General features: G+C 50.0%; 1 protein-coding gene across 1 annotated transcript in view; it reads left to right on the forward strand.

Annotated features, from left to right (window-relative positions):
- CACNA1E (calcium voltage-gated channel subunit alpha1 E) overlaps window positions 1–13,621 on the forward strand; it is a 370,106-nt gene extending 356,485 nt beyond the window's left edge. The window contains exons 43-50 of the mRNA XM_084866127.1: window positions 595–702; window positions 1,191–1,291; window positions 2,242–2,348; window positions 5,634–5,745; window positions 8,847–8,975; window positions 9,962–10,142; window positions 10,894–11,084; window positions 12,557–13,621. Of these exons, the coding sequence (XP_084722253.1) occupies window positions 595–702; window positions 1,191–1,291; window positions 2,242–2,348; window positions 5,634–5,745; window positions 8,847–8,975; window positions 9,962–10,142; window positions 10,894–11,084; window positions 12,557–13,087 (1,460 nt within the window). The 3' untranslated portion in view covers window positions 13,088–13,621. The remainder of the gene's footprint in view (window positions 1–594; window positions 703–1,190; window positions 1,292–2,241; window positions 2,349–5,633; window positions 5,746–8,846; window positions 8,976–9,961; window positions 10,143–10,893; window positions 11,085–12,556) is intronic.
- Window positions 13,622–14,760: the final 1,139 nt, after the last annotated feature.

Consider the following 14,760-nt stretch of genomic DNA (forward strand, 5'->3'; position numbering starts at 1 on the left):
AGGCATGTGCCTTTGGCCGAAATCAAACCGGGGACCCTTCAGTCCCCAGGCCAACACTCTATCCATTGAGCCAAACCAGCTAGGACTGTGTCTTCTTTTCTTATGCCTTGGAAGGCTCCCATGACATGGAGGGCCTTGCTTCCTCTGATTTTTAACTCAGTGACTTAGGAGAGAGGAGGTTTACTGCTTCCAAATGGGCCTCCAGCCCTCCTGCTCTTGCCTGATCCAAATCCTGTTTAAAATCAGGTCACTCTGACCAGAGTCGCTGGAAGAATCGATGTCCCTATAATGAGGCAGGAGACGTCGCCGTGTGGCTCTTTCATTTCCCCTCTGATACGTGGAGCACCTGGGAGGCTGCTCCAATGAGTGAGGAAGCTGACCATAGTCTCGGGGCCTCGGGTCTCTGGGGCAGGATTTAGAACGGGACTCACTTTGTGTTCTGCCGCTTCAGCAGGAAGACCCAGCATTGTAAGATCCACTGCCACTAAGAGCCAGGATGCGCCCTGAGAATACATGGTGCCACGCCGGTTCAGCTCCACTCCCTCCTTGTTCTGTCTCCGTGCTGTTTATTCATCATTTATCTTATTTTACCAGGCGGTGCTGACAGGCAGCAGTTAGACTCGGAGCTACAGAAAGAGACCCTGGCCATCTGGCCACACCTGTCCCAGAAGATGCTAGATCTGCTTGTGCCCATGCCCAAAGGTACGGCATCTCCCCTGGGTACCAGTAAGCCCAGCATGCCAAGGCCACATCTTTGAAAGGAACACAGAGTGATGGAAGGGCTAAGGGAAACTTGTTCTTTTATCCTTAGGAAACAAAAAACACACTTCTTAAGTCCCCTTTGTCATTATTAATTGAAAACATTTTCTCAAATTGGGTCACTGTGGTTTTGGGTGAAAGTTTTTGGTGTGTAGCTCTCTCCTTCCCATAATACTATGCATCCAACCCTCATGCCGTTGGGAACGGGTGCTATTAGAGATGGAAGTCCAGACCAACGGCGGTGATGCTTACTGATGTCTTCTCCCTCCTTGGCGGCTGTGGAAGCTCCCCGAGAAGACATGTGGGGACATATTCACTTTTCATGCTCGGTGCCCGGCGACCATGAGGGTGGAGAACAAAGCTTGAGGCGCTCTCCCTCTCCCCCACCTGTCTCCTCTCTGGTCCTCCCATGCCACATTTGTGTCTTTCAGCCTCTGACCTGACTGTGGGCAAAATCTATGCAGCAATGATGATCATGGACTACTATAAGCAGAGTAAGGTGAAGAAGCAGAGGCAGCAGCTGGAGGAACAGGTGAGGGAAAACTATAGTAGGGTGTGTGCGTCAGGAGTCTGCAGGCTCCTGAGGAACAGGCCTGTGCATCCCTGGGGTTCAGGGTCCAGGACTTTCTATGGTCGGAGGATTAGAAGCGCAGTGGGTCAAAGGTAAGATGACCAGATTTTAACATTGGTAAAGCGGGACACCATTGACCGGGGGGTGGGGGGATTCTTGATTAAAAATTTGGTCTAAATGGAGCAACAAAAATTTTCTTACAACGCAAAAATAGTATTGTAATATATTTTTTAAAATTTCAACATAAGTACAATTTACAAATACAGTTAAAAAAATTATGTATAGTCGTGTCACTTTCAAGGCCAGCGCTAGACTTTTTACTGCCACTAAAAAATATAATATGATTACTGTCTGCTAAATTCAAGAAAACATGTATTTATGAAATAAATAACTTACCTAAATTATCTGAATAGCTGATTTCTAATGACATCACTTGTTTAACTAGCTTACTAGCACGCAGTACGATGTGTATCATCTGAGAGTTACAAAATGTTTTCGTCCTTGCCAGTCCCAAAAACTGCCATTGTTCATTAAGTCCAAGCAATGGTGGTCAAATTCTAACAACTGATCAACAATTGGAACTTTGATAAGCAGTTCTCGATAATCAGTTCTCAACAAATTATTTGTTGTTATTAAAGTTTAACATTATAAAATTAACAAAAATATAAAACTCATATCCTGGCTAAATAGCCACATGGCCACCGAAAACCGTATATCCCCTTCCCGTTCTCCCGCCATTCCCTAGCTTGTCGTGCATTCTTTCAAAAATCGGGACTGTCCTGCCAAAAGTGGGACATCTGGTCACCTTAGTCAAAGGTTAAAATAGTCAATTAAGATATCAACCATGTTCCTATTTTATCTAAGTACATTGCATTTTCTCCCATAGTCATTTGAGTTCCTTTCTTCTATAGAAAAACGCACCCATGTTTCAGCGCATGGAGCCCTCGTCTCTGCCGCAGGAGATCATCGCCAATGCCAAAGCTCTGCCTTACCTCCAGCAGGACCCCACCCCAGGCCTGTGAGTAAAGCCAGAGGGCCACGGCTCTCCTGTTTGTGTCTGTCACTCGTGGAAGTATGCAGGCCCGGGAATGTGGAAGAGATATGCTAACTCTGAGCTGAAGGGGCCTTTCTCTGAGGTTGAGAAGAAGAGTGAGAGAAGAGCAGGTTAGTACTGGGGCCAGCTCGAGAGACAGTGAGCACTGAGGATACACAAGGGCAGGAATGGTATACGTCAGTATCACCAGAGAGGATAAATAAGTGGCCCAAAGCCATATGGCTAGTAGAAAGCTAAACAGGAATTAAGTCATTGATTTCTGACTCTAGAATCTTTCCACTACATGTGAAATAAACAAAAAGAAGCTTAGACCAGGCAGAAAAAATTTCTTTATTTTCTGTATTGGCAATGGAGACAAAACTCATTAAGGAATCTGCCAGCACTTTTGAGTTGTAGCGCCAATTTGGTCATACACATGTTATGGGAACATTCTCTTTCTATCAAGCATGTACTGAAGTAGCAAAGGGCATGAAGTGTAAATGAGCTTTCGTGATTGGGTTTACCCCAGTCCTGCTTCTCAAGAAATCGGTAATCACTACACAACCTCAGTCATTATCGAGGGAGTGAGACCTCTGCCTGAATGCCATTTAGAACCTCTCACTCTGTTAATTTCTGTCTGCCTGTGATGTTGGGGACCTGGTTTTGAAAAGCATCATTTTCAGAGGTCACAACCCAACTCATTTGGAAGAAAAGGCCCAGAGTCATGGCCAAGGCCATGAATTGTTTTAGCCAACATTTGATGTGATGAGGTAGCAGGGTGGAGATTCTCCTGTCTGCAGAAAACAAGTAGATGTTGCTCTTTGATCTGTGCAGGAAGGAGGTAAGATTGCAGAGTGAGACCACCTCATTGGAAGGAGTTAGTGTTTTCCAAGGGCTCTTGGCTTAGAAATGGAGGGGACCCCTCCCCCCACAATTGATCAGTCTGATCCACACCAATTTGCTGTACAAATTACCTCCCATCATAGGCTCACTCTGTCTTCTCTTCCTCACTGGGTTGACCAATAATTTATGTGACTCCAAAGCTGGCTTAGGCAGAGGGGATGTGGCAGTCAATATCACAGTCCCTATAGAGACAGATCCTGAAAAAGAAGTGAAAGACAGCGGTTAAAATGCAGAGGTATTTATTGGGATGCTGTGCAAATAAAGGAGGCATTCATCTACTTTGAGAGTCGGGAGGCTTCCCTGTGAAGCAAGAGGTAAGTGAGACTCGAAGGCCAGCTCCTCAGGAGAGGAGAGGTGAGGTGTGGAAAATTTAAAGAATCCAACCTGTTAGGTGGAGCACACTTCATGGAGGTGGCAGGTTTTGAGCTTGGAGAGCGACACCAGCCAGGACACAGGAGCCAGCATGGATTCAGTGGATTGGAGGAGAGCAAGTCAAGAGATAGGACACCACTTAGTGACTGCAGTGGTATAAATGATTAATGACTGTGGCTTGGACTAACAAGATAGAAATGAGGAAAGAAGATCAGACCTGAGAGGTAATGGAGGCTTTGGTGATTGCTGTATCTGTGGAGAAAGAAGAGGGAGGAGTCAAGGATGGCCCCAGGGTTCTGGTGGATGTTGGTACATTTTCTGAGATGGAGACATTGGGGGAGCAGCTGGCTGCTTCCTCAGGACCATCTGTGTTTCTAGAGTTTTGCCTTGTGCAAGTAGAGACTACTCTGACAGACAGGGCTCCTCCCTCATTAAGCTTGCATCTGGTGGGAAACCAGACATGAACCAGAATTATTGGGATGAAAAAACTTATTTTCAGTGAATAATCACAGTTCTGGTAAATGATAGGAAGAAACAAATGCAGTATGAGCTGAGTGCATGTGAGAGGGAGATCTGACCAGTTACGGTCAGATTTCCTTAAGGTGACTTTTGATAAGCATTTTGAAGGATGAATTAAAAATACTATGGAGAGGTTTTTCAGTGGGTAGCCTGTATTCAGGCCTTGAAGCAGAAAGAAGCCTGCCACAGTCAGTGAACTAAGAGTCCCGTGTGTCTGGAATTCAGGGAGCAAGGGCTGAAGTGTGTAAGCGAAGGCTTCTGAGGTCAGTAAGGACCAGATCATGGGAGAGGCCATGTTCGGGATTCTGGACTCGATCCTAACAACGAGAAGCAGACAATGCTTTTGAAATAGAAGGTCAAAGTGTTCAACTCTGAGGTTGTTCAGTGATTCTAAGGGTCCTCTCTACCTGTTGGGGATTCTCTCTGTGGGTAATCACTTTCTGTAGGGCAAACGGGGACCTATTTCTTAAACAGCGGTGCTCACCTTGTTCTCAGGAGAAGACGATGGATTAAGTCATTGAATAGCAGACGCTCTGTAAGTCGCACCTGTGGAATATTTTGAAGCAACTGGCAGCCCTTGCTCAGGACTTAGAGCCATTAGCAGTAGACACAATGATGAGATGATGGTCTTCATCTCTCTCCAATCTGCCAGTCACCATTGTCCCTCCTCCCAGGATCAGGAAGTTCACTCTCACACAGGTCAAAGGGTATCTATTTACCAGTGACTTGGCAGCAGCAGCCACATTTTTAGAAAATTGGCTCACTCTCTAATCAGCCCCGTGGATCGCATTGGCTAAGAGTGTCTACACGGACCAACTGGTGGTTTAGTAACAGGCAGCTTCCCATACCTTTCGCTCAGAGCCTCTAAGCACTTGGCTGCCTTTGTTGTGTCCTCTTACATCACCATTTGAGCGTTCTTCTACAGAGCCACCAACCCAAGGGAGGTCACCTCCGCACCGCCCTCTGGAACCCTTCCACCGAGCTCCTGACAACAGACACAGTGTCTGGCACTGCATTGTTTGGTTTGGCCAGGGATGTTGGCACAATAATGCCATCTTCTTACTGAGCGTGGAGATTTTTTAAAAGACCACGACTGCTTAATATTTAAACAGACTGTTCGCTGTGTAAAGTATGGCATTTTTCTGCCTAATGGAGAAACTGGTTTACAATCTAGCCTTGGTCTTCCATATGGCTGAGTGTGACAAATGATGTCATTCATCACAGATATGAGTCACCAGCCGAGGGAGGAAGGGTTCCAAAGGCAGGTTGGAGACAGTGCTTTCTCAGTGTGTGTGTGTGTGTTTGGTTTGTTGTGTTTTTTTTAAAGAGTTTCTATTCTAGGGCCAGTTACCTGTAAGCTAAAAGCCCACCAAGACTAAAGGGTGTTGCCCTGGCTGGGACTGGGCAGTGGCGGCGATGGCGTGTCTGTTTCTCGTTGGTGCACTCATTACCTCTGAACGTGGCGTTGCTTTTCAGGAGTGGCCGGAGTGGGTACCCTTCGATGAGTCCGCTCTCCCCCCAGGAAATATTCCAGCTGGCGTGTATGGACCCAGCCGATGACGGGCAGTTCCAGGAGGAGCAGGCTCTGGTGAGTGAATGAGTCACAAGACTTCACAACAGTTCCCTGGTTTGCTGATCCCTCTCACCCTTTTCCAAATTTGATTTCGTAGCCACAATCCACCGGAAAGCCCTTTCTGTTCCCTCCACCAAGGACCCCAGGAGTTCCCTGCTGTCTCCCTTTCATGGCGGAATTTCTCATGTTCTCTGACAAATGCTTTCTCTGTAGGTTTTACCATTTCTAGGTAAAACCTACATCCCTTATCAGCTGAAGGGATGTATGTTGCTTCAGGCCAACCCCTATTCATTGATGCCCTGGGGCAGTGATGGGCAAACCTCCACTCCGAAAGCCACATGTGGCTCTTTGGCCCTTTGAGTGTGGCTCTTCCACAAAATACCATGTGCAGGTGCTCACGCACAGTGCAGTTGAAACTTTGTGGCCTAAGCACAGAAGTCTGTTTTCGGCTCGCAAAAGAAATTTCAATCATTGTACTGTTGATATTTGGTTCTGCTGACTAATGAGTTTGCAGCCACTGCCCTGGGGCATCTTAAAATCTTACCTTTGATAAGGAACTTTAGGAGAAATCCTCATAGATTGAGTGGCACCACTGGGCAGCTTAGCCTCCTGGAGAACTCAGAGGTAGCCTGTCCAACTGGGACAGTATCCACCAGGACATGCAAGTTCAGACAAATTGGCCACCATTTTAGAGCAGGGGTCAGCAAACTGCGGCTCAAGAGCCACATGCAGCTCTTTGGCCCCTTGAGTGTGGCTATTCCACAAAATACCACTGCCTGGACGAGTCTATTTTGAAGAAGTGGTGTTAGAAGAAGTTAAAGTTTAAAAAAAATGTAGCTCTCAAAAGAAATTTCAATCGTTGTACTGTTGATATTTGGCTCTGTTGACTGAGTTTGCCAACCACTGTTCTAGAGGGTCAAACACATCCTACAGGGTCCCTGAAATCTCTTTCCTGAATCCAAAGTTTTTCATTAGCATAAATGGTGAAATTCTCGAGAAACCTACTGAGTCCAATCTAAGCTTGGAAGAAGAGAGATAGGTTAAACTTTAATATTAGCAAACCCTAAACTGCGATTCCCAAAGATAACAGACTTGACTTACCATTCTTCTTAGCTCAGCAGCCATCAAATTCCCGCCCGAGTTTAGAATTAAAGCTCAAGTGTTTATTGCCTGGAGAGGAAAAGACAAAACCCAAGATTTGCAAAAGTCCAGGTAGACAGCCTGTACCGAGATCAATGTTACTTTGATTATAATCCATCTGTGTTTTTCTCTCCCAACCCCTCCCCGACTGCTCCTGTGTACCCCTGAGCTATCCTGAGGGGATGGTGTGGGTGGAGAGGGACCTGCATGTCTGAGGGAGCAGAACATTCAGTAGCTCAGACAAATGGGTGATTCTTCGCCTGTGGTTTCTGAGTCCAGGGAGTGGACATGGTTAGGTAGGGGAGACAGCTGGACCACACACTGGGATGCCAGATTGTGAGTGCCTGAGGGTATTCTTGGCAAGGTGGGTGGGAAGCCTGGGAGGAATTCTCTGAGGAAATTAACACCGAGGCCCAGGGACTAATTGGTACTGATAGCTTGATCCTTAAAAGGGCCTCTCAGCATTTTAAGGCTTGCCTGGTGATGTGTCTGGTGGGAAAAAAAATCTCAATAATGTGTCCTTTCCTTTCACAGGGAGATTTCTTTATTTCTGCGGGTTCCCCAGGGCTGAGCCATAGTGCCAGGACTTTTGGATATGTGTCCATCTCATTGTCAGTACCGGTGTCTGTGATTCAGGTGTCAGCCTGTGCTCCACACTCACCACTGTGTACTCCTGCCCATCCCTCGGGGGCCCTGCTCTACGTGCTGAGGCATGGCCATGACGTGTGTATGTGTGTGTGTGCCTGTTGCACCACCTCTGACACTCGTAGACTGCAGTGTTGTTACCACATGTGTTTCGAATCAGACTTGTGTACTATACAAAGCATGTCCTGCATACACTGACTTCCTCAAATGCACACATCACAGGTGCTGGGGTGCAGTCCTCCCACAGACACCGCCCAGCCAGTGGTCATAAAGGCTGATTTTCAACAGCGCCCTATTCAGACGCCAGCGTTTTCACAGTGTCATTTCCAAAAATAGCTTTTTTCTGGTATCATGTCCAGATGTCTGAGATATTCCTAGGTCGCTTTGGTGAGGCAAGTAAAATTTCTGAGGCAACTCCACTCTGAAGTGACACTAGCCAGCTCTTTAGAGCAGGTGCACTTGCCAAAAAACAAATAAACAAAAAACTGACCACTGTTTTTTGTGTGATTTTTTGGCATTCTTTGACCAGGAAAATAACAGCATTGGACAGAACTTTAAAGATAGTCACTCCAACCTCCTACTGCTCTAGAGTGGCACAGCCCAGTACAATAGCCATTGCCCACATGTGACGATGGAGGGCCTAAGATGTGCTCCAAGTGGAAAATGCAAACCAATGTCAAAGACTTTGATACCCAACCAAGGGTCAAATGTCTGTATTTTTTACATTGGTTATATATTGGCATGAGAATATGTGGATATATTGGGTTACATAAGTATATTAATTTTTATGTTTTTTAATGTAGTTACTAGGAAATTTGAAATTACATAATTGGTCTGCGTTGTATTTCTATTATACTGTACCAGTCTAGAGCATCCCTGACAGATGTCCACCCACCGAATTTTTTTTTTTTAGATGATTCCAATCATAAGAAAACTCCTTGCTAATAAATCATGTGTCTTAAAGTTTGAGAAAATAATTTGACATCAGATATTTTTGATTTTCTTTAGAATCCTGGTTTCTGTATCATTGACAAATAGCTTCTTAGGTTAAAAGAATAAACCCAGCAGTACCAACTCTCAAAAAGTAAACTTCACATATCTAAAAAGTATTGTAAGCTATAAAATCTGAGGTGTTGCTCAGTGATCTTTACTGTTTGAGACATCTGGTATACCACATATCTGCACATATACACACACACAAAACAGACCTAAAGATGCCAGTCCCTCTTCCAAAAGCCATTCTTGGTGTGGAGGAGGCAGGATCAGCCACTGGAAATGAGAAGCAATGAGATGGAACCAAGTCCCACAAGCTTGGCTGTGTTTATTTCCAGGAGCCAGAGTTTAGTGAATTAAAAAGCGTGCAGCCCTCTAACCATGGCATCTACCTTCCTCCGGACACCCAGGAGCATGCGGGATCGGGGAGGGCATCCTCTATGCCACGCCTGACTGTGGATCCCCAGGTAAAAAGCAACTACCTCCCGTATGCAGTGGCATCCTGGGCTGTATTGAATTGGTGGGTTATGGAAAAAAACTTCTGCTATTTTCAGGTGAGCCTTAGACTTGCCCCCACACCTTCCCTGTGAGCAAAACCTGGCTCACGGGCCTTCTCTCCACAACCTGCTCCTCCACATGTGCTTTCCCTGGAGCCCTAAGCACAACAGCCTCTATAGCAAAATCCCCTCCAGATGAGCACAACAGCCTCCAGACTCAACCAGCCATGCAAGAAAGGCTTCCCAGGATTTCTGCTGTGTACTTCTCCTTCCTTTTTCCTTTCCTGGCTCTTCAAGCACGTAGGCAGTTCCTTAAACATACACAGCTCTGTGTCGGGACTGTCTGTCCTAACCAGTACAGGCCATGCCTCATTTCTTTGTCTGTTTTCCTGGCTTCCTGGCTTTTTTCTGTCTGTCTGTCTTACATTAAGTTTTGACAGAGACAAGAAGTTTACGTGGATCTGTTTTTAGCAGCTGTAGCAAATCAAAATGGCCGAGTTTAAGGTGGGAGGTGGGATGGAGAGCAACACGTTCCTAGTAGCTGCTCCATGACAAGGTCTCCTACGTCCTGGTGCTGTGGGACAGGCCTTCTCTGGTGAATGCCAAAGCCCAGGCCATGCTTCTTTCATGGCACAAACGTTTCGACAATTGCCCTCACATATTGCAGTGCTCAAGGTTCACTGCAGGTCCTGGCTGAGGCCCTGGGGGAGGGGGCTTTATGGGAAGCTTGCACAGTACGGCTCAGCTACTTACTCTCCTGCTCAAGGGCCAGTGATGTAAAGACCTAACATAAAGACACTTTCCGCCACAGCCTCCTCCAGCTAAGGTCTAAGCAAGAGGGATTCAGGGGTGGTTATAGTTTGCTATCTTCAGCCACCTCAGTCCCACTTCTTTCTTTGAGACCGGTTCAGCGATTAATCCATACCTTGTGTTCCTCTGGGGGCTCATGTTTCCAGGTAGTAACAGACCCCGGCTCCATGCGACGTTCGTTTTCTACTATCCGGGACAAGCGTTCCAACTCCTCGTGGCTGGAGGAATTCTCCATGGAGCGAAGCAGTGAGAACACCTACAAGTCCCGGCGCCGGAGTTACCACTCCTCCCTCCGGCTGTCGGCCCACCGCCTGAACTCAGACTCGGGTAAGGAGGTCTGCCCTGTTCGCCTTCCGGGCTCTGCCTGGAGATCTCTGGAAGAGAATTCCGGAAGGGTTAAGGAAGAATGCTCCTTACTAAAGGGGTCCCATATCTGACGCACACCCTGAAACAGGCCCAGGAGGGTCTTCCTTGCAGACCATGGCTATTGACATCATTAGAATCGAGGTTCTCAGCGGGTCTGCAGAATGCTTGGGGTTTCTTGGGAATGTATGAGAGACCCCTAATGGGCTGGGCTTTAACCACCCAGTCCTCTTCAACCCAGAGAGTGCTCCTTGGCATGGCTTTGCTTATTGGAGCTTTTTTATTTTGCTAGATGAATGGCGATTACAAAAGCAGTGACTTCCCTGTATCATGGGGCCAGTAAGTGGCAAACTTGAGACTCGAACTGATGTCCAAGGGTTCTCAGTGTCACAGCTGACGTAATGCCAGAGTAGTTAGTTCCTAGCAACTTCTTCATTTCCTTCTGCTGCTGCCATCTTCACCCCCTAAAGTTACACCCATGTTCAGGACATAGGGGATTGCTGGGCCCTCTTGTTGGCAATGATTCTAAACTGTGTTGGAGCAGAAAGAGCAGCAGGAGAGAAATGATTACATCCTTGGACATGCATGGCTTCTGGTGGCAACTTGCACACTCACCTGGTCGCCCAAGGGTGATTCTCGGGCCTTTCTCTTCTCTTCCTTTTCAGTGGTCACTGTGGGCTGAGCTGTGATCAGTTGCTTTTGTCCTCTCTCCCAGGCCACAAGTCTGACACCCACCGCTCCGGGGGCAGAGAGCGGGGACGATCGAAAGAGCGAAAGCATCTTCTCTCCCCCGATGTCTCCCGCTGCAACTCAGAGGAGCGAGGGGCCCAGGCCGACTGGGAGTCCCCAGAGCGTCGTCAGTCCAGGTCGCCCAGTGAGGGCAGGTCACAGACGCCCAACAGACAGGTGAGCATGGAGAGGAAGCTGAGCCTGAGCAGAAAGACCAGGAAGAGTGGTTGTTAACGTTAGGTGCAAAAGGGGGCCTCTCAGCACCCACACAGACCTAGGTCTGACGTGTACTTGATGCTGTGTGCTCTGATGAATTCACAGCAAAGCAGACCGTCCCCCAAAATAGACAAGGGTGTCTAGGGGTCATTCCACTCCAGCCCTCGGAATCTTGAGGCACAGAGTCACAACAAATAAGTTCACAAATGTCTCAGCCAGATTTAGGGGAGAAGGATGGTCTGTTAGCCAGAAAATGTTCACGGATCAGTCACATGAGCCTTGGTATGCATTGGAACAGTGATTCAAGTTCATTTCCCTGGCTATCAGCCTCCTTCCGGCCTGTTGTAGAAACATCCGCCTATGCTTAAGAAGTAACTACCAGAGGCCATTCTCTGGCCTGCTTTCCCCCTCATGGCCACCCCTCTCTCCCGCTCCACTTCTCCCCGAGGTTCTCAGAGCCCAGATGGGAGGTCAGCCACACAGCAGAGGGACAGTCAGCTAGACCAGGGGAAGTGGCTTCCAGAGCTGTGGCTTTCAAGTTTTTTCTGCAGAAGAGAACCCCTGTGGCTTGTTAAACGGCACATGCCCGGCACCTTGAGGATGCCGTTTCAGTAGTGAGGCCCGCCGTCTGGAATTCTGCACTGGGAGGGACCCTTCTCCAGGAGATCTGGAGCCGGTGGCTCAGAGGTCACACATCTTGAAAAACTGTCCTGCAGGTCCATTTACCAACGCCTGAGCCCAGGGACTCTGGGGAACACCTGAGCAGGTCGAGTAAGGCCTGAACCAGAGATGAGGGTATAAATAAACAAGGCACGTGGCCTGCCGACCACTAGTTTGACATGCTTGGTGTAGAAGCTGGCATAATCTCAGGGAGCTAGTGAGGACAGGGAGGCATGCCCTTCCCAGATGAGCAACCCCCAAGCATTTGCGCTCCTTCTCCACACTTCCAGGTCTGCCTGTCAATGGGCCACTTGTTACAGGGGGGTGGGGGGGCGTGCAAAGTAGATTTACAATTGTTTGTATGGAAAATTAAACAGTTTCGTGTTCTCACACCTGAAAACCTACTTTGGCTTTGCCCACCCCTCTACATAGAGCTCCACACACTCAGAGTGCGTGGGCCGTGGACAGCAGCGCCTGGCACCCCGTTCAACGTGCACAGTCCCAGGCTCCCCCAGGTCTTCTGGGCCTGGATCTGTAGTTGAACAAGACTCCCAGATAACCGAACCCAGCCTGCATTACAAGTTGACATGCCCCCGTCTGAATGGTACTGATGTCTCAAACTCCTGTCGTCCCTGCATCCCTGCGTGGATGTGACTCCAGCCTGGACCCCTTCTCCAGGGCTTCCTGGAGGATGGTTAGGGACCGTAACTGGGTGCCAAGCAGGGAGCACGCCAAGCCCAGTCTCACCTGCCATGTCTCTCTCCTCCGTACAGGGCACAGGTTCCCTGAGTGAGAGCTCCATCCCCTCCATCTCTGACACCAGCACCCCAAGACGAAGTCGTCGGCAGCTCCCGCCCGTCCCTCCGAAGCCTCGGCCCCTTCTGTCCTACAGCTCCCTGATCCGACACACGGGCAGCATCTCCCCGCCGGCGGATGGAAGCGAGGGCGGCTCCCCGCTGGCCTCCCAGGCGCTGGAGAGCAATGACGCCGGCCTGCCCGAGTCTTCCAGGCCCCCGCAGGGCCACCCGTCCCCGCAGCGCTACATCTCCGAGCCCTACCTGGCCCTGCACGAAGACGCGCACGCCTCGGACTGCGGCGAGGAGGAGACGCTCACCTTCGAGGCGGCCGTGGCCACCAGCCTGGGCCGCGCCAACACCATCGGCTCTGCCCCGCCCCTGCGGCACAGCTGGCAGATGCCCAACGGGCACTATCGGCGGCGGAGGCGTGGGGGCCCGGGGCCGGGCATGATGTGTGGAGGGGTCAGCGACCTCCTGAGTGACACGGAAGAAGACGACAAGTGCTAGAGGCTGCTCCCCCTCCGATGCATGCTCTTCTCTCACACGGAGAAAACCCAGACCGAATTGGGAAGCCGGTGCGGCCCGGGGGGGAGGAGGAGGGAAGGACCTTATCAGAGAAGGAGGAAAGGACCGGCGGCAACCAGTCAAACCCACCCAATTGCTTTCCTTCCCTTTGCAAGATGGGCACTGCCATAGTTCAGCCTCTTTGCTGGGGAAAGAAGACAAGAGGACACGGAGGGTTGCTCCCAGACGGAGAGGGGACACCGGGATCGCTCTGCTTCCGCCGCCCCTTCCCACTTCGCTAAAAGCCGTGGAGGAAGTGAGCTGGCCTGTGTCGGTGTCCATTGCCCTGCGACACCTGGGAGCCTCTCTGGTCATAACGGGGGACGCGGGGCGGGGTGTGCGGAGACCCAGGAGGGGAATCTCCGCCCTCCCTCACCAGCTCCCCACCAGCACCATCCGCTGGGGCCGCTGCATCTCACGCGTCACCCTGGGGCTTGCTTCCCCAAAGAAGCACAGACTAAGTTCAGGAGCGTCGATGCCAGGGGTGGGCAGGGAGGGAGGGGTGGCATGGAGGAGTCGGGGTGCTGTGGCGGCAGCAGCCAGGGCTGGTCTGGACGAGAAAAGCCATAGCCCAGCTGCCCAAGCGGAGGAGCAGTCAGAGCAGCGGTGCTGGGGGGTTGGAGGGGGCAGGCCTGTCACGCACAGTAGGTGCTCGAGTGCTAAGAGAGGCTAAGGCGGTCCCCTAGGGTCCACAGAGCCTGAGACGCTGGTTAAGGGTGGTGTGGCCAGAGCCCCAGCTGATGAGAGTGGGGTCTGGCCTTAGGCTGGTCAGAGGGAGCCCTGAGGGCAGGGCCGTGTGGCAGGAGCACCAAGGGCCTCACGACAGTGTCTGTTTTCCAACCAGAAGTAATTCCAAGTGGGGGACAGGGCTGTGGGGGACCGGCTCATCCTGGCTGATGGCAGCGGGCCTCCGGGCCCCGCCTTCCCTGCCACTCCCCCGAGGAGACAGCACGCCTAGTGGGGACTGCTATAGAGGTGGGAACAGCTAACAGTGGTCAGCAAACCCCGGCTCACGAGCCACATGCGTCTCTTTGGCCCCTTGAGGATGACTCTTCCACAAAAATACCATGGCCTGGGCGAGTCTATTTTGAAGAAGTGGCGTTAGAAGAAGTTTAAGTTTAAAAAAATGTGGCTCTCAAAAGAAATTTTAATCGTTGTACTGTTGCTATTTGGCTCTGTGGACTAAAGAGTTTGCCGACCGCTGGGCTAGCACATTGAAACAGAAGCGTCGGTAAGAGTTTACCGGGATCTCCTGCTCCGCCTCGTGGTGGAGGGCCCGTGTGTCGGTACTTCAAGGTGATCAGTTAATATACCTCAGCTGAGACCTGGGTGCACCTCCTAGGGAGACAAACTCTAAGGGGCCTCGTCACCCAGTGTGACAGACCGGGGCCCTGCCTAGTGCTCTGGGCCAGGATTGTGCCGTACCCACTCCCAGAGTAGAGCTGATCGGAAGACAGCCTCAGGCTCTCCTTCCTAACCCCCAAAAGGCAGAAGCATTGAGGCAAATAGGGCCCTTACTTAGCGAATCTGTGTAATTGTCCATTTGACGGAACACATCACTGTCTTGGTCCAGCGGAAATGCAGCCCCCTTCAGGCCCTCCACGGTCCCCCAGCAC

This window comes from Pipistrellus hanaki, assembly GCF_964339955.1.
Source record: "Pipistrellus hanaki genome assembly, chromosome: 18".
Taxonomy (NCBI): domain Eukaryota; kingdom Metazoa; phylum Chordata; class Mammalia; order Chiroptera; family Vespertilionidae; genus Pipistrellus; species Pipistrellus hanaki.